Genomic DNA, 20,121 nt, shown 5'->3' with positions numbered 1-20,121 from the left:
GACTTGCATACTGAGCCAGAATCAAGGAAAGGCAAAAAAGTCAGTATTCCGTCTACAGGCAGGGATGTATATCATAAATCTTAAAAACAAGGCCATGCAAAAATATAAATTTTATTTAGAATTCCTCATTTTCTGATGATGTGGCATTAGTGTACTTATATTTAATGAGTTATAATTTTTCTGTCATTTAGAACTACTAAAAGTAAAGTGAATAAGCTAATATTATGATGAAACCTGTTTATATTTAAGAAACATAGTAAACTAGTTGACAAAATTTACCTGTCTTAGAGAAGAACTCAGTTTGTTGAGACTGACAAGGTAGGATTAGCTTTCTGATGCCTAGAAGGCAACACCTGCTATAATGTGAATGTTAGTAAAGAGCTCACTGCCACGAATACTTAAGATACTTGACCAGCTCCTCACCTAAGAGACATACAAAGCCACAACAAACAAAATACTGCAGGTATAACCACCACCTCATTCCTTCTTGTAGCTTTATTTCTCTTCTGTTATTTCGGACTCTGAGTACATCCGGCACAGTGCTGCGTTAGGGCGGCATACAAAAGCATCAGTTTCACTTCCCAACTCTGTTAACTGTTCCAACGAAGACACACACGGATAATGGTCCTTTAACATATCTGGCAATTTAGAAGTCTTCTCTTGAAGACGGCGAGAACGTCTAACTGGTGTTAGAAACTTCAGCTCTTTAAATGTAGAATTTGTTTCATCAAATTGTATCTTCTTTTTTACACTTTGCAAGTATGGTGTAGCAGACACATTGTATTTAATCAAGCAACCCGCCCTTGTTTCTGTACTGGGGGTTTTAACATCATTGGTTGCATCTTTTGTCTTGTCACCTTGCTCTTTTTCACAATCTTGAAATACCACACTTCTATGATGTTTATTTTCCATTTCCAGTCTCCCTGACTCTAGGCTAACATCTATATCTTCAACGTTGACTTCCTGGGTTTGGTCCTTGGTTGCGCAAGCCTCCTCAATATGTTCTCCAAATTTAAAGTTTTCTTGACTCTTCATTGTTAGAATATCTGCAATTGCATGTCGCATTTCTTCTATGGGCTGAGCTCCTGCCAGAATGGCCTCCTCATAGATTGTGATAATATTTTCAATAGGACTCGTGAGTGGTTCAATACGTGCAAGGCATATCCAATATTTAACAAGTTTTTTGGCATCTGGAATATTTTTAATCAAGTCATTCAGGGTGACCAATATTTCTTCTTTTGGGCATCCCTCATTAATCAGGTTTAGGCATTCAGAAAACATCTTGTTTACTTTTTCAGTAAATAACCGTTGTTCATCTTCTTCTGCCATGGTTGTCCAAAAGGACCCAACAGGCCTTTCACTTTGGTCTTTGGGCTCAGGCTGGGTAACTACTGAGTTGGGAGGTCTTTTCAGCACTTTTCCTTTGCTAGCTTTCCACTCATTCAGACGAGCTTTTCTCTCTTCTGCAGTTTCTTTGGGCTGAGCCAATCTACTATCAATAGCTGCTTTTGCTATAGTATGTCTGCGCTGGTCAGTGGTTTTTGACTTTTCTATCATCTTGGTATTGGAAGCAGGCCTGACTACAATTTCAGATGTCATGCTTCTTGACAGTGTCTTACTTCTTTTTACATCCTGAGAACTGGTTTTGACACTGGATAAAACTGAATTTACTTTTAATAATTCTTTCTCATGAGGCCCTTTCTGAAAGGTAACATTGGCAGAGCTTCTGCTGATGCCTTGCCTCATGGTGTTTTGGGTATTATCATGGTGACTTCTAATAGGAGGTCGCAGAAGTTGTCTGTTCCGAGATGTAGTGCTCACAAATTTAGTAGTCGTCATCACAGATGAGGCTCTGCCAGTATCCACTGGGACACTGCTGGTGTTGACAGGCTGAGGCTTAGTGGCTTTAGAGACAGTAGTTGCAAGTTCCTTTGTTGTTGCAGAACTCTCACCTTTGACTTGCAGAGGTTTTCTAAATGAATTAATCTTAGACTGAACAATTTGGCCACGATAAGATCCAAGCACATGTTTCTTGGGCATGTTAGCATCTTGCTTGGGTCTTTCCGTAGTCATTTGTTTCTTTTTACTATTGTTTTTGAAGTGAAATGCTTGGCTTAATGTCATATGTTGATTTTGGGTATCATCTTTAATTGGTAACAACTGCAGAGTTTGATTATGATCCTCAAAATTATGTGTATCCGTTGCTAAAGTTGAATGGGTTAATTCATTAGAAGGTTTTAAAGGAATACAATTTTTTCCCATTGTCAAATTATTTTTGCTTCCTGTAGGTCTACTGACATTTTCTTTATTAGCCATTTTTGTTTTCAGTTTCAGTGCTTTTGTCTCTTCTTGGACCTGGCCCTCAGATGTCATCACTTTCTGGTCCCTACTACTGGATAATATCCGATTTTCCTGTTTGGTTGCAAAAAAAGATTTTCTTTTTAAGAGTTGTTCCTTGAGTTTTTGTCTTCTTTGCTCTCTGAACGCGGACTGGGCCCTCTGACTCGGGGGCAGCTGCAGGTCGCAGGGCACGGCTGGGGTGCTCATCGCAGCTCGGGGCGCCGGGACACGGCTGCGTTTTGAGCGCCTCGACTCCCTCCACCTGAGGCCGCCGCTCGCTGCGCACGCCTCCCCCCCGAGAAGATTTCCTTTTGAAAGATAACTCTGGCTCTAGTGTGGAGAAAGGCTTGGAAGGGAGATGGAATCACAAGCTAGGAGACACCATGAGAGACTAGGGTAGCATTCAGACAGGAGGTGAAAATAGCCAGGCCCAGAACAGTAGTTAACAGCAATTTTATTTTTATGTCCATGGATTCATGAGAGATTTAGAACAATTTTGCTGATTGACTGGATTGTGGACCACCCCCACATGTTTCTGGACTGAGCATTTATATGGCTTGTGGTACCACAATAGAAAGGGTCCAGAAAAAGGAAAAGTTTTGAAAGGAGGACAACCTATTCAATTTGACCATGGTAAGTTTGGGGTATTCGTGTGACATTCAAGAGGAGAAGTCAAGCAGCAGTTAATATATGGATCTGAAATTTAAGATAGGCAATTGGGGATGTCAGTGCAGCTTTGAGAGCCAGAAACACACATAGATAATTTCAGGCATAGGAATGGATGAGATTGTGCAGGGAGAGTCTGTAGAGTGTGAAGGGAAGAGGAACAAGACAAATCCTATCAGAACACCAGTATTTAAGGAATAAACAACAAAAGAAGCTGCTGTGTAGGCTAAGAAAGATTTTCTCAAGAACTAAGACGAAAGCAGGGGAGTTGTTGTTCCTAATTTAAGAAACGAGTTATAATAAGGATGGAAAGGTCAACAATATCAAATGTTACCCAGAGGTCAACTAAGACTGAAAAGTTTCCAATGGACATAGAGAAAAGAAGGTAGTAGATGACCTTGGCTACAGCAATTTCAATTGATGTGGGACATTAGCCAGGTTGTAATGGGCAAGAATGTGAAGTCGGTGAACTTTGCCAGCTCTCTCCAGAAGTTAAGACGTGGTGAGGGAGCACTGTGGTGAGGATGTGAGGTACTGATAAAATGATAGATTTGGGGTCAGGAGGTTCTGGAGTTTCTGCAGAGAAGTAGGCATAGTTACCTCCATGGAGAATAGGAGATAAGTGATTGAAAAAAGGCTTTCCAGGTAGCATTAAAGTCCAAGTTGGTGTTCAAGACCATGAATTTGTAGTAACTCCAATCTCTAGCCTGATATGTTTAAAGTTTGAATTATCTCTTTTTTCCCCAAAAGCATGAAAGAGGTAATATGGTATAAAGCCACTCCCCTTTCCATCAAACTTGGAAGCTACATAGAAAATTCAGAGAAATAGTAATACTGTGTTTCATAAAACAATTCAGTGACATATTCAGCAGTGTTAAAATTTCAGTCCCTTGAAAATCTAGTTCACAGTTTGGAAGATCTTGTTTCTTCATAGAAAAAGCCTTTAAATGATCCTCTTAAACAACTTATTTGATTATTCATGCTCCCTTAGTTTCAACGGCTATTCATTAGGTCCGTAAAGAATGAGAAGCTTCCTGTAAATGCAAAATCCCCCCTTCTAATCATGGGATCCCCATGTTGCATTGCAGTGACATTTTTGTTTCAAATCCATATGATTATCTCAGAAAACACATGACCTCTATAATCAAGTCAAGTTTATCTCATTTCACTTGGAAATTTTTTAAAGCATTGGTACTCAGATCAAAATACTCAATCAAATTTCGTCTAGGTCTTCTTCCTCTGTAGAAGTCTTTTTAAAATTCTCCTTGGTTATTGGTGAGTAATATATAATATATCTTTAGGGGGACAAGGTTGTTAAAGGTACGCCTGGTCATGTTACTACTGTACATAAAGAATAACTTTCAATACCACTGACAGTAATGAGTCCTCTTTGTTTCTGCTTTGTTGGTAAAGCCTTCTAGGAAATGATACACACATGGTCAATATGATATGTTATACATCTTTGTTATCCATCAATGTACCTGCCGCATTATGTACACAGTAGGCTCCCAATGAATATTTATTGAATACCTGAATGAGTGAATGCTATATCTTTGACAAAGAGTTATTCTTTAATATCTATTCTTCAGGAATGGCAAGCTGTCTCTAAAAGTAATCAAGTGTGACAACTGTAATATTTTCCTAAGCTTTTGTACCTTAAATTTTACTTGCTTTCACATTCTCTTCCATATAGCAAGTGCATAAAGCATTTTTTCATGTTTGCAATGATCCCACAGAGTCAAGATTCTCAGTGTTGAGCTATCACACACATTGACCTTGAACTCCCTGAGTACAATATTGGATGGTGACTCAGGAAAACACATTAGATTTTTTTTTTTTAGTGTTGAATATTGCAGCTGGGCTTCTTAATAAGGAGAACAGAGGTTGACTACCTGGGGGACAAGTGTTATACACACACTGAAAGATAATGCTCATCTCTTCTGAATACATGATAATGGAGAGGAGATGGTGCTGAACAAGCAGAATGTTCAGGATATTAGTGTGGACCACAGAAAAATGCTGCACAATCAAAACTGATGGAGAAAAGTCTTAACCAGCAGCTTTGAAAATATTTTTTTTAATTTCAAAAGTTAGGTAATTTTTTTTAAAGATTTGGGATTAAAATTTCTTTCTGAATTTTTGGCTCTTTGTAAAAAGAACACATTGGTTTTTGAATTTGGCTACTTAATTCTGTTTGTCTATTGTTGGGGTGAGGGTGTGACAAAGAGAAATAATCGAGGTACAGCCCAAGAAAGTTCGAGCCAAGAAAAAAAATTTTTTTAATCACTAGTTTAAAGAAAAATGATGATTTTTCAGATGAGGGTTAATGAAATGGATAACTTTTTACATTTAAAAACTATTTTATTCTGGGGCCGGCCCACTGGCGCAGCGGTTAAGTGCGTACGTTCTGCTTCACGGTGGCCGGGGGTTACCCGGTTAACATCCCAGGTGCGGACATGGCACTGCTTGGCACGCCATGCTGTGGTAGGCGTCCCACATATAAAGTAGAGGAAGATGGGCACAGATGTGAGCTCAGGGCTAGGCTTCCTCAGCAAAAAGAGGAGGACTGGCAGTAGTTAGCTCAGGGCTAATCTTCCTCAAAAAAAAAAAAAGCAACTATTTTATTCTAAATTTACTCTCAAGGTCCCAAACATCTAAGACATTTAATGTGGTTTTTGCCTTTAGCACACTCTTGTACTAACTTCTCTTTGTTTCTCCATCCGTTTATTCAATTGTTTCTAAAAGCATTCGCTGTTCACCTGCTCCATGCAAAGTTCTTTGCAAAGCCACGTCAGAGATAAAAAGAGAGTATTTTTGTTTATCTTGGAAGAGTTGTTAAATATTTTTATGCTGGGAATGGCTCAGCATTGTTCATTAAAAATGGTTATATATACTCTCACCAGTTAGAAAAAAAACCTGCTTGATTCCTCTAGCTATTTTACCTGTAATGGATGATTTTCTAATGAGTCTGTTTTGTGGCTCAAGTTAATAAACTCCAGAGGAGAAATTAACAGGCTACCTCTCCATTGGCAGAATTGGGTCCATTGAACCATGCTTCTAAGCATTTCAAAGTGTTTTACTTTGCATTATTTTGCATAGAGTGAGAAAAGAAAAAATGTTTGTAAAAATTGTTTTTACCCATTTGTAGTAAAACTTTTAAATTAGAATAATAGCCCAAATTACTGCTGTCCTTCCTTTAGCATATGATATACTAATTCCTTTCAGGAAATTAGAGGCAAAATTATTACAAAAATTAAATATTCTGCATTTTTATTGGTGTAAAATGGTATTTGATGTAGCTGAATATGTATAATCATTTGACTTGTGTTTTTTAGTATTAACTTCTTGTTCCAGTATTTTCTATGGAGGAAAGCTTTGTATTTTTTTTGACATAATTTTCAAATTTGGAGGGAAACAGTATACCTTAAATGTGTTCATAGAGCAGTGTTTTTACTATAACTTTCATAGTATTCATCTGATTAGACAAAATTACATTACTAACAAATCTGCATCAAATATTTTTCTCAAGTATCAAAATAACTTGTAATTAAGGAGCATACTTAATTATCAGAGTTCATCATCCTATGAGAATGCATGTTCTATCTGTAAAACCAAGTGTGATAAAACATAAGAACAAAAATACAGGATATAAAACCCTGCATTTTTAAAGTTGGCTTAACATTATTTGAATTGCCTATTGTGAGTGAGATATTCACTGGAAATAGAAAAATTAAGGACTTTAAAAAGTTTATAAGCTGCTTGAAGAAACAAACAGGCAAACCAACGAATACAGTAGTGTTCTTGTGGGCGCCTGTTGAGACATCTGCCCGGCCTTGATGACCTGAGGACTGTCAATCCTACCCCAGCACAGCTGGGTCTCCTGGCTGCAGCTGTTAGACAAATGCCTTTGGTACCTCAAGTCTTGTTTCTGTTACTTATAGAGCATACAGTTTTGTTCTGTTACTTTTGTTTCTATTACTCACCCAAACAAAATGTTACTAAGAAAACTATAAAAGTGGGCATTTGGGGTACAAACAATAGGCAATAGCACAGTGCTCTGCTCAAATGCAAATCTGCTGGTAGCAGAAGGAAGTCCATCCTATCATCCCACATCCAACATGGAGGAGAGGCTCTGACTGAGGAGTAGAAGCTGGCTACGGCAGATCACGTCAAAAGCCCCACAGGTGGAACAAAGGCCCTACATGACCAGCTACCAAAGCAATAATAGCTTCATGAGGGAGCCTGCCCACTCCCCAGTGTTCCCTCAGCACAAAGGAAACCAGGCCAGGCCTACACGTCAGATCTCTTCCCATTCCCTCCCCCAGCCCCTTGCACAGGTGTAGGGCTGCCACTTCAGGCATGGGTGGAATGAGTTCTGGTGTCTTTCACCTCACAAGCTGTAGATGGCAGATGTTTGGGCAGCGGTGAAAAATAATTGCTTCATGCTACAGAACCATTCCTGGAGTACAAATGCAAGGGTTGGCTGTAACAGCTGACTGTCCTGTCCTAGGCTAAGTGCCCTGCTCCCTGGTGCTTGGGAAGATGTCCTACAAGGGAAGGTGGTCCATTCCACCCACAAAGCAGCCCAGGCATTACTGGGCCTGAGTTACCAGCCATTCCCATTCCCATATAAGCACTTCCCAGGGCAGGAACAGGCCCCACATGAACCAGTTCAAGGCCATTTCAGTAGCACATCGAAATCCCATCCCTTTGCATTAGCCTTTGCATCTCTCCCTGGTCTCACATCAGTGTTATATGAAAAGTCTTATTGCCTGTCCTACCATTAGATGTTCAATGAGTCAAGCCTGTAAACCCCAACATCTCCACAAACTCAAACTTCAGTGAGAAGAGATAGAGGAGTGGTTAGATCATCTTTCCCAGACAAATCTGAGTTTCCTATGCACATTGCTCCATCTCTGTTCCAAAGCTGGTCATACCCAAAGACAACAACAAAGGCTGAGTTATATATTTGAACCTGGACTAGACCCTGTCTGATGCACATCTGCATGACCCTGACCTAAATTCAGGGTCTCTCTGCCTATTGGGGAAACGGTTGGCAAGGTCTGTCAGTGATGAAGGGAAGAAAGCCCTTGTTAAGGCATCCAACTGTCTAAGAATGAAGAGGACCCTGTAAGGAAAATGTCTATATCTAACTCACAAAACACTTTCTAGAAAGGAAGATGAGTGAATAAAGTTTTAAAGATGAACAGCAACTTTCTAGACAGAATTGGCAGTAGTCTTCCAAGCAGAGTGGTGAAAAAATATGCTTCGTTGTAGCAAAGGCAAGTAATTTATTATGACTAAAGCCAATGGCAAGTGTGGGTGAACTTCAAGCTGGAAATACTACCCCAAGTTTGAATTTTCTACTTAAGGCTAGAGGATGTCCTTGAAGGAGTTGAAGTAGAAGAGTGACGTAATCAAACTAGGGATTCAGAAATTTCAAAACACACACAGTATAGAGAATTGAGTACAGCCCTGAGTTAGGACGCTTTATACTAACTGAATCAAGAAATAATGAAGATTTCTAAATAAGACCACTCAATGAGAATAGAAAATAGGGGAGATATTTTGAACGGTCATATGATAGAACTGTTGACTCACTGAGGGTGAGAAACAAGGAGAAGTGGAGGCTGGGATGACCACTAGCTCTTTCTGGTCTGGTGACTATGAGGACAAAGGGCAAGCGCAGAGGAAGAGTTAACATTATATTTTGGTTTCGCCTCTCTTTGCAAAAGCATTGCAATATTCCCTGACCTCTTCCCATCCAAAATTTATTATCAGACTTTTCCTTGGAACATGTTAAGCTAGTGAGCAATGTTTATATACTAGTTTTCCATAGGTATGTAAAAATTACTACAAATTTAGTGACTTAAAACAACACCCACTTATTAGCTCAGAGTTCTGTAGCTCAGACATCCGGCATGGCGTGCCTATGTTCCCTGCTCATGTTCTCACAGGGCTGAAATCAGGTATCAGCTGGGCTGAGTTCTCATCTGGAGGCTCCAGGGAAGAATCTGCTCCCAAGTCCATTCAGGTTGGCAGAATCCAGTTCCTTCCTGCTGTAGGACTGAAGTCCCCGATCACTTGCTGGCTGTCAGCCCGGGGCTCCTGTCAGCTTCTAAAGGCCAGCTGCATTCCTTGGCATGTGGCCCCTTCCATCTTCAAAGCTAACAAAGGTGTGTTGAATCCTCATGCTTCGAGTCTGACTTCCTCTTCTGCCACCAGCCAGAGGAAACTACTTTTAAAAGCTCATGTGATTAGGCACATTCAGATAATGTCCCTTTTGCCATATAACATAACATAACCGTGGGAGTAATACAAGGAGACAAAGTTCATGGGAGCCATCTTAAATTCCTGCCTAAACACGTTACAAGAATGGAAGTAAAAGAAGTGATTTTCCTCCAAGACCATGGTAATGTGAAGAGGGATATTAAGATCAGAGTAGAGAGTTGCGTAAAAAGCCAGAATGAGAGAGCCAAATGGAGAAGTCAACAGGCCTCCAAAGAGAATGTCCAAAAGCAGAAAATGAAACAACAATATGAACCCAGAAGAATAAGAGCCAGGAATACAAGAGTCCAATGAGTCAAGACAATATTGAAAAAAAAGAAGCTTTAGGTAAAATGGTGACTTGAGCAAAGTTGTCTAACCTTCCTCCCAGACCGTTGTTACGATGACACAATGATTTTGAAAATAGTGAAAAAGTTATATCAACACTTGAACTAGGGAAAGTTCCTCTGCGTGTCACAACTTCAAAGAGATACAGCAGAGATGGAACCAGATGAAGATAAGTAGAGGAGGTCTTGGGGAAATCCCAGCAACATCCTCTAATTTGAAGGCTGAATGTTGAAGAAAAGAATGGACCTTGGAGCAAGCAGGAAGTGTGTCACAAGGCAGCCACAATCATTGGGAAGCAACTATGCTGTGAGCCCAAGAGCATGGGTAAACCTATGCAACAGAGAGTTGGATGGCAGCTGACCTGGATGACTAGATGGGTAGAAGAAATAAGAAAGGCACAACTCCCTGGATTGTGCCTAGAGTAGAGGTTAAACCACACCAAAAATAGACATAAATATTTGGCCCCTGGAAGACAGCAGAGATAAACATAAATGGAATTTATAGAGATAAATGGAATTTCTGAAAGAGAGACTAGAACAAATGGAACAGAAGCAGGCTCAAATAAGTACAGTCATGCATTGCTTAACGACGGGGATATGTTCTGAGAAATATGTCATCAGGCAGTTTCGCCTTTGTGTGAACACCATAGAGTGTACTTATACAAACCTAGATGGTACAGCCTACTACACACCTAGGCTACATAGTACTAATTTTATGGGACATTGTCATATATGCAGTCCATCATGGACCAAAACGTCCTAATGCAGTGCATGGCTGTAATAGTACAGCTAGCATTTATTGAGAACTTACTGTGTTCCAGACACTATGCCAAGCTCAGAACATATATCATCTCTGTTTGCACTCCTTTCATAGTTCTTGGGGACAATCACAACCTTGTTGTTGACTCATCCAACATTCTCCCTTCTGAATTCATAACAGTTCACTTCTCCGAGCTGCCATTACTATTACTCTTAGGTGATATTAATATTGCCACCTCTGCTTCTGTTTTGTTTATTTGCCTTGGATTGTGGGTTTGTTTTGGGGTTTTCTTGGCAGGAAAGGGGGAGTGTAGGTTTCATCCACCTTTAATTTTCAACTTTGCTGAGTTCCTTTGTTTGAGTTATGTCTCTTTTACATTTCATCTTGTGGAATTATGTCTTTAAACAACATGAGGTAGAAGGAGTTCTTTTTTTCTCTTTCTTTCAACAGATTTACTCCATTTACATTTATTAACCTGATAATATCTTTAGCCTTAGTTCTATGTTTTACGTTTTTAATACATCGTTTTCTCTATTTTCCTATGTGATCTGGGTTTCTCTATTTTGTTTTTGTGTGCTTTTATGTTTATAATAAATTTTTAGTTTTTAGATTTGATACTTTTGAATAATACATTTATACAAATTTTAAAATTTATTCATCAACCTTAGTATCTACAAAGTTCCTGTAAGGAAGATAAGGAAATTATCATGCATACTTCTCCTCCCAAATTTACATACCCCTCTACATGCTGATTTGGTTGGTTATATTGCTATTCAAAATTGTTCTGGTGTTATCTTTATGCATTAAAATAATATACTTAAACCTTCACAATTTGAATTATCAGTGTTTGTTAGAATTTCTTAAGCTCCGTAATGAAATAAGAGGAAATGAGGAGATGAACATGTCCGCCCACATCTACTTCCTTCTGACCTCCTGGTTATTGTGCTGAGATCATTATTTCTATGTTGTTACAATTTATAACTTTACATCCTCTTCTAACACCATAATTTCCAGGTATTTAATCTTGGTGATATATTTAAATAGTTTCAGTACTCTTATCAGCATCTCATTTTTCTATTCCTGAACTCCTTATTTTTATTCATCTCTTATCTTTTGGTTGGGGGACTTCATAGTCGACTAGTCTTTTCTTTTTTTGCCAAAAAAGCTAATGAGTACCATATTTCCTGACTTCTTTTGTGTGTCAACGTAATCTATTTGTTTTGCATATATTTGAATGACATTTAACTGAGTATAAAAGTCTCAGAACACACTTTCTTTCCCTGAAGACTTTCTAGTAATTGCCTCACCATTTTCTAGTATTATTGCTATGAAATTTAATGCCAATTTGGTTTTCCTTTGATATAGGTGAATTACTTTATTTTCTGATTTGATTTTTATTTATTTATTTTTATTGAGGGATAATTGACTATTATATTAGTTTCAGTTTACAACATAGTGATTCAATATTTGCATATATTGCAAAATGATCACCGTAATACATCTAGTTAACATATATAGTTACAAATTTCTTTCTTGTGATGAGAACTTTTAATATCTTAGCAACTTAAACTCTTTAAACTCTTAGCAACTTTTGAATACGCAATACAGTACTATAAACTATAACTATACACCAGGCCAGCCTTGGTGGTCTAGTGGTTAAGATTTGGCACTCTCACCACTGCAGCAGAGTTATTTCTCAGTCAGAGAACCACACCACTGGTCTGTCTGTTGTCACACTGTGGCAGCTGCATGTTGCTGTGATGCTGAAAGCTATGCCACTGGTATTTCAAATACCAGCAGGGTCACCCATCGTGGACAGGTTTCCGTAGAGCTTCCAGACTAACGCAGACCAGGAAGAAGGACCTGGCAACCCACTTCCAAAGAAAATTGGTCATGAAAACTCTTTGAGTAGCCATAGAGCATTGCCTGACACAGAGCTGGAAGTTGAGAGCATAGTGAAAAAGACCAGGCAGGGTTCTGCTCTGCTGTACACAGGGTCACTAAGAGTCATAATCCACTTGACAGTACTAAGAACAATTTTTTTTTTTTTTTAAAGATTGGCACCTGGCCTAACAACTGTTTCCAATCTTTTTTTTTTCTTTTCTGCTTTATCTCCCCAAACGGCCCCCTGTACACAGTTGTATTTCTTAGTTGCAGGTCCTTCTAGTTGTGGGATGTGGGACGCCGCCTCAACGTGGCCTGTCGAGCGGTGCCATGTCCGCACCCAGGATCCCAACCCTGGGCCACCGCAGCGGAGCACGCAAACTTAACCACTTGGCCACGGCACCGGCCCCCAAATTATTAACTATAGTCACCATGCTGTACATGCCTCTCTGGTTTGGTTTTATTCGTTAATTGGATATTAATTACGTAGTAGGAACTAATCTAACTGCTAGGTCCATATCAAGTTCTTTATTCTCTCTAACCAGCAACCTCGGCATTATCAATTGTCCTAAGACATAAGGACATGGTGTCAACCTTCAATGCACAGAATCATCTTCTTTTATGGCAGTGAGTTTCTCTTTTTAACCTTTAAAATATAATGGCGGTCCCATGAATTCTGTTCTTTTCTTTGTGGACAAGAGTTTGAAATTGTATTTACTTGATGATTTCAGTCATCTTCTGACGTGTGTGATCCACTCGTCTTTTTTAATGTTTCTTTCTTCCACTCCCTCCACCTGCCTTGTTTTTCTTTTTCTTTTCTTCTTTTTCTGCCTATCTTTCAAATATCTATACATTAGTCTATGCTAGTTTCTCTCTAATTATGACTCATTTTTAAAGGAGGGCAGCTCCATCTTATTGAGATTTGCTCAGAGAAGCCTCATTTCAGCAGCATTATCTCAGATGACTTTCTCAATCAGCTCTGCTGTGACTTTGCTCCAAGCTCATGTGTCCTCCCAATGACTCTCATTCCTTCTGGGAGTGAGCAGAAGGTTCTGTGGCTCACCAAGAAGCCCCATAAAGCTCTAGTTGTCTGGAGGGTAACTTGACAGTTACTTTCATTCTCCTCAACTGACTTTGAGCCACTGATGGAAGCTGACTCCATGCCCAGCATAGAAATGCAGCAGGGCATGGAGGGGAAGAGTACTGGCTCTATAGCTGATGAGTAAAATTGGGGTAACACTGGGACCCGCATCATGGTGTTGCCATGAGGATTACCTGAGTCAGTACGTGTAAACCACCTAAAGCATTGCCTAGTACCTAATGAGTTCTCAACATCAGCCATCGTTATTATTGTCAATATTGTTATTAGTAGAGTTATTATTCCCATTATATGCCTCCAGGAGGTTTCCAGAAAAGTTAATGGATTTTTTTCCTTCCAATCCCATCTGGTCTGCAGTTCCTCAGTGTGGGATGTGGAAATCATAGTTTCTGGTAAGGGATAACTGCTATAGCCCTTCCGAGCTGTGCCACCCACTATTGGAAAACTCTGCAGTGTGTGCACAGACTGTCAACTGTGAATCTACTTTTGTCATCCTCCTGGAATTGGGGTCAAGTGTCCCTATATTTAGAAGCAATTCTTCATAGTTTGGGGTTGTATCTGTCTTCTGGTTTCATTAAAGATGGACTTTTTTTGTTAGAATTTGTGTTGCTTTCAGTTGATATTAGAGAGTGGAGCTTAATACAATTATCTTTGTGCTGCCATCTTCAAGCAGAAGCTCTTAATATTTTTAAATCCAGGAATATTTTTAAATAAGTAAGAGAATGGCTGAGCTTCTCTTTTTCTCCACTGAAGCTTAAATATAAAGACATTATAAGAAGGATTTAAGAGTTAATGCAGTGTTCATAAAAAGACAGTTTAAACCTTAAAATCAGTTCCTAGGGGAGATTATTAAATCTTATTCCAATTTTGTACTTGTGACTAAATATTTTTTTATTTAGAAAATGGTTTTGCATTAGAAATGGAAATAGTTATAATATAAAATCTTGGTAAACACATTTCAAGTTGTTCTTTAAAACTTCTGTGAAATTTGAACTGAATATAAATAGATATATTCTTTATATTTCTATGTATGTATCTATGTATGTGTCTGTTGATATAGATATTCAAAAGATATATTCCAAATGATATGAATCTGGTTTCAATCCATTTTGCCCAGGACAGAGTTTGAATTTTATGGATTTTACTTTCTCTTTGAGTCTGTGTCTTCTAGTATACTTAGTATACTAGGAGAAGTAAAATAATTAAACCAGTTAATGGTTATTTGTTATTTTCACCATGATGATGATGATGGTGGTGATGATTTCACATTTATAGTATGCTAGGCACCATGTTTGTAAATTATTCCTTTTCCTTTTCAAACCAACCACATGAGGAAGGAGCAATTATTATGCCTATTTCACAGATAAGAAAACTGAGGCTCAAAGGGTTAAGTCACATGCCCAGCATCACGCAACCAGCAAATACCAGATTTACCAAGCCACCTTGGCTCAAAACCTATGTTCCTAAAAATATAATGTGCTAAACTACTTCCCTTCTTCCTCCAATAGTGCCCACTTAGTAATGCAAACATCACAATACTCATTTTACAAGGGGAAAAAAGTAAATTTCAATTCAGTAATTTGCTCAAGGTCATGCAATTCAAAAGAGAAAGAATTAAAAAAACAAAAACAAAAGAGAAAGAAAAGATGCTCTTTTCACTAGAGCTCCTAAAAATTAGAAAATTCAGGTTATGTGTCCCTGAATACAGAGCAAATGAGAAACTTTTACTCAACAGTTTTAAATTCATTTATAACTTTTTTAAAGAACTATTTCCCCTGTACTGAGGCAATGGGGGAAAAAAAAACACTCACAAGAACGCTCTTCTCCATTGGTGGCCAAATCTTCCAAAGGATGAATGCATCCCCAAAACAAATGACCGCTTGGCTATTAAACGTAGGGAAAAAGAAATTGCTCTTAACAATGGTGCATATAAACTGAAATTTTGAGGCATAATAAATACAATTCTCCTTGAAGGTGATTTTTTAAAAATTCAGGTTGCTGAAGTAAGTCAAAAGAGACAAATATAGCTCTTTGCTTCTATACGCTGAGGTTAATCATAAAATGCATCTTTGTTTTAAAATCCCTTGAATGTCAGAAGAGGAAACCATCCAGTGTCAGTTCATAAATGGACCATTCTGTTTGAAACTTTGACAAATGACTCCATGGCTTTGCTTCTCTTTGCTGAGGAGGGAAGCAGTGGCCTTCTGGGGAAGCTCCTTAAAGATATTTCTATGAGATTTATGTGGCACAAAGTGCTCTCAAAGACAAATCAATATATCCAAGTTGAGCATTCTAATATAATCACACTGATCGAGAAAAGTGCTTCATTGCCACAGATCTGTCATTTCTTCCTTTCCTTGGGTAGAGATGCCCAAAGGTTTTATGTCCCTGAAACAAAGCTCTGAATGACTGTCTTCAGTTGTGTGGGATATTAACAGAATTCCATAAAATCAGCCATCACTCCGGATGTATAATTTCCCTTAAGAAAACCATTTAAGGGGCTTGCCCCGTGGCCGAGTGGCTAAATTCGTGCGCTCCGCTGCAGGCGGCCCAGTGTTCGTTGGTTCTAATCCTGGGCGCGGACATGGCACTGCTCATCAAACCACGCTGAGGCAGCGTCCCACATGCCACAACTAGAAGGACCCACAACGAAGAATATACAGCTATGTACCGGGGGGCTTTGGGGAGAAAAACAAAAAAAAAATTAAATCTTTTAAAAGAAAAAAAGAAAACCATTTAAGCTCAAACTTGGTGGGAGAAATATCAGAGAACAAAACTAATGAAGAAACATAGGCCTGGACTATGGCTTTATAATTAGTTGTGAACCTACATACAACGTTGACCTCAGATATTTTGGCAAATCATAAATTCCATAGGTTTGTAGTAATGATGATCTCATTGCTCCACACTGTTTCTGAGGGAAGACCTACAGATGATTTAAGCATCATGGGGTCAGACTCTCACTAGGCCCTATCTTGAAAACTCTCCGGTTCTGGGTAATGCCCCGCCTAGCAACCCTCCCCCTCAAAGAGGGGATCAAAAATCAAAAGGACCCTTTGCACGTCACTGCCCCGCCTTTTCTTTCATGAAACTACACAATGCCCTGATTAAAATTTTCCTAGCTCTTGGCATTGAAATAAATAGAGTGAGGGAAAAAAAATCTGTCTCAAAATTGAGTATGAGAATGTAGTATTTAAGAAGGAAGACAGGATAGGGGTAGTTGGTGGATTTTAGAGGATCAATGAACACCATTCCCTCTCTGTTGTGGGCTGAATTGTGACCCCTCCCAACCCCCAAATTCATATGTTGAAGCCATAACCTCCAGGACCTCAGAAGATGGCTGCATTTGGAGATACAGCCTTTAAAGAGGTGGTTAAGTTAAAACTAGGTCCATTAAATTGGGCCCTAATCCAGTACAACAGGTATCCTTATAGGAATAGGAAATTTGGACACATGAAACTACAGCGGGACGACCATGTGAAGACACATGGAGAAAACAGCCATCTACAAGCCAAGGAGAGAGGCCTCAGAAGAAACCAACCCCGCTGACACATTGACCTTGGTTTTCTAGCCTCCAGAACTGTGAGAAAATTAATTTCTATTGTTTAAGCCACCCAGCCTGTGATACTTTGTTATAGCAGCCCTAGGAAACTGGCACATTCTCCTCCAGAGTTCTGAACCAACTGATAAATAAGAGACAGGAAAGAGAGAGGTGGGAGCAAAGTGTCAGCCATATTATTGATAAAACCAATTTGAGAATGTGGCTTTGGATCAGTCAGTCAGGCTTGCACAGAAGCCAAAGCAGCAGGCCTTCCCTAGAAACATAGCACACGGAGATGCTGAGAAGGGCTCTCTGGATAGGCAGACAGATCTGAGAGAAAGAGGACCCAGAACCAGTTAGGAAGAAAGAAGATTCTCGGTGACGGAGTGAGTGGAGGGTGTGGAGAAAGGTTAGGAGTTTTCCTCCTGTCGTTTTTTCTCTGGGTGGGGCTGTGTAATTCCCTCTCCTCTACGGAAATGTGAGGAGGGAGGTGAAGTCATCTCTGGACAGCTTCTCTTGGAAACACCATATGCAAGTAAATGCTACAAAATGAAATCTCACTTTGCATCCTTGCAAAGGTCTCTTGGGATGAATCATGTGGCTTGAGGCTGCGCCTGGACATCTTTCTATAGTTCCTTTCTTCAGAAATGACATCATTGTCCAACCATGGGCCCAAGGCCGTCACCTGGGGTGATCTAGTTTTCTCTTTCTTTCTGTCCACCTGTAGTTTGTGGATTTTTCCTCTTGAATGGCTTGCAAATCAGCCTGCCCCACTCTCGATGCTTCAGTACGTCCCCTCACCACTTTCCCTCTGGAGTCCAGTCCAATCTTCCTAACTGGCTTCTTTGCCACGTGCCATTCTCCACACTGTCGCCAGAGTGAACCTTCTAAAACCTCAATCTGACCATAACATGTCATAAGTTAAAATCCTTCAAACTCCTTATGTAAGTACTAGGAAATTTGCCTGATCTGGCTTCTTCCACTGCTTTGTCCAGCCAATCCAGTGAGCACCAGAGTCCAGAAGCCATCACACAGCAGGGACACCAGGCTTTGACAATGAAGAAAGGGAAGACAAGTTCTGCACAAGGTCACAGAAGAGTCCCCCTGTTAGTGAGAGAAAAAATCCAGGCATCCCTCTGCCCCTCTCACCCATTCTTCCCTGAGGGAAGAAGGAAAAAGGCCAATATGTCCCTCTCTCCTCCCTGGGACCTGCCTGCCCATGGAGAAAGGGCCATCCTCTTAGGATACAGTCTAAGTCTTCATTTAGAGGCTCTGTCCCTACAGGAGAAAACCTGCACCCCAAGCCCTGACTGTAAACCAGCGAGTCCTTTCAATTCTCAGGGGCAATCTAAGGAAACCCGTCTGACCCTCACACGCCTCATTCTTCTACAGTTTTATCAGCACTAAAGATAATATTTTGATCGCTGTCTACCTGACTCTAGAGTTTTAATTCTGAACCTGCTTAGGGGAAAATGGATGTCATTCTAACCCACTCAGACCTCAATAGTTTTGAAGGCTCATGATTCTGCCCCTGGGTTACGATTCTGCGATGTTAAGAGCTAATGAACTGACACAGTAAAAAAGGTCATAGTTAACTATACTTTTGCTCATAAAAGAAGTGAATTATAGCAGAGGGGCCCGTTTGCTTTTCAAGCAATTAAGGATCAGCTGCCACAGGGGCAGGCGGTGTTTACTGCTCCCTACTTATGGAGCTTGTTGCTCTGAAAAACACATCGTGCTTTTGAGTTCTCCATTTTCATGAATGATACCACTTTCTTGCTAATCTTGGTAACATCAGAGTTCTATGTCACTACTGACCGTTTTCCTTTAACCTTTTACAACTAATTTATTAGCAAGCCATGAAGATTCTACCATCTTGTCCCTCAAGCCCATCATTTCCTTCCACATCTTAGCTCCCACCCTACTTCATTGCTTTTCATCAGAATACTACAGTAGCTTCCTAACCGGTTCCCCTGAATTGTGTCTCTCTCTTTTGATTCATCCAATTCATTGCCGGCAGACTAATATTTCCAACAGGCCTTTTGGCTATATCTTTCCCCTATTCAAAACCTGTCAATGGCTCGCCACTGGATTCTAAATTAAACATGACTCCTCCTGCTGGAATTCAAGGAAAGCCCTTCACAGTCAGGCTCCAACTCCCCTTTTCAGCTCTGTCTTCCAACATTTTGTGTTGGAGTCATGCTACATTAATTAGAGTCACCATAAGACCACCCTACAATTTTCTGCCTCCTTGCTTTTGCCACTATGTTCTGCTAAGGATGTTTTTTTGCCTCTCTAAGATGGACCTTTAAGGATAAGTAGGAATTAATAGGCACACCACAACTATTTAATGAAATCTTTTCTTATCTCCCCAACCCTGACAAAAGGTTGAGCCTTTCTGTCTTTGACACCAAGGCATCATAGTACTTTGTGCTTATCCTACTGTATTTATTTTACTCTACTATTGTAGACATATATTGATTCACCTCTTCCCTCAAATCGCACTCAAATTTTTCTTTAGACAATTGCTCCTTTCCTATTCTCAGCCATGTGATTTGGGTGGTATTTACTCCTCCTTCATTTCCAAGTGGAACATAAACCAATCCACTAGTCCCACCTCCTCCCTCCCCCTATCTCTGAGCCTTGATATTTTGTTTAGGGAAGAAGATATGATCCAATTAAGGCCCATGAGGCAAAAGAGATATTTGTTGGGTCTTTGAGAATAGAAGCCTTCCTTATCTTCCAAAGGAACTCCAAGAAGACATATTCCCTCTTTCTCAGATGGCGTGGTAAGGGTGTGGGGTCTAGAATTGCAGAAGCCTCTTTGCTAACATAAGGGGAGCCAGCCTGAAGATAAATCTGGCACAAAGAGGAAGGGACAACTAAAAGAACCGTGAAAAAAATGTGATATTTGGAAACTCTGGGTAAGACAGTACTTGGAGCCAGGCCTAATTTTATACTCTTCAGTTAAGTCAATAAATTCCCAAAATTTTTTAAGCCAGTCTGAGTTTGGTTTTCTGACCCCAGCAACAAATCTTTCTCCCTCATATTAGACATATGATATCTTCTCTTTGGGCCGGGTTTAAAGTCACTGTAATGGATCTCATAGTACCTTACATAGCAGCCTTTTAACACACATCTTTTAATGATATTGATTTGTGCAATGGGAAAAAGTACTTCCACGAATTTACTGAGACAAAATTTTAAAAGAGAAAAC

At 39.7% G+C, this 20,121-nt stretch overlaps 1 protein-coding gene across 1 annotated transcript; it reads right to left on the bottom strand.

Annotated features, from left to right (window-relative positions):
* Positions 1 to 233: 233 nt before the first annotated feature.
* On the bottom strand, positions 234 to 2,606 carry LOC124244921 (cytoskeleton-associated protein 2-like). Its single transcript, XM_046671968.1, has one exon. It carries the CDS (start codon positions 2,545 to 2,547, stop codon positions 496 to 498), a length of 2,052 nt encoding a protein of 683 aa, XP_046527924.1. The 5' UTR covers positions 2,548 to 2,606; the 3' UTR covers positions 234 to 495.
* Between the last annotated feature and the right edge of the window lie 17,515 nt (positions 2,607 to 20,121).

Source organism: Equus quagga, chromosome 9 (genome assembly GCF_021613505.1).
Source record: "Equus quagga isolate Etosha38 chromosome 9, UCLA_HA_Equagga_1.0, whole genome shotgun sequence".
Taxonomy (NCBI): Eukaryota; Metazoa; Chordata; class Mammalia; order Perissodactyla; family Equidae; genus Equus; species Equus quagga.
Note: the sequence above shows the minus strand (reverse complement) of the source record. Positions and strands in the feature narration are given on the sequence as shown.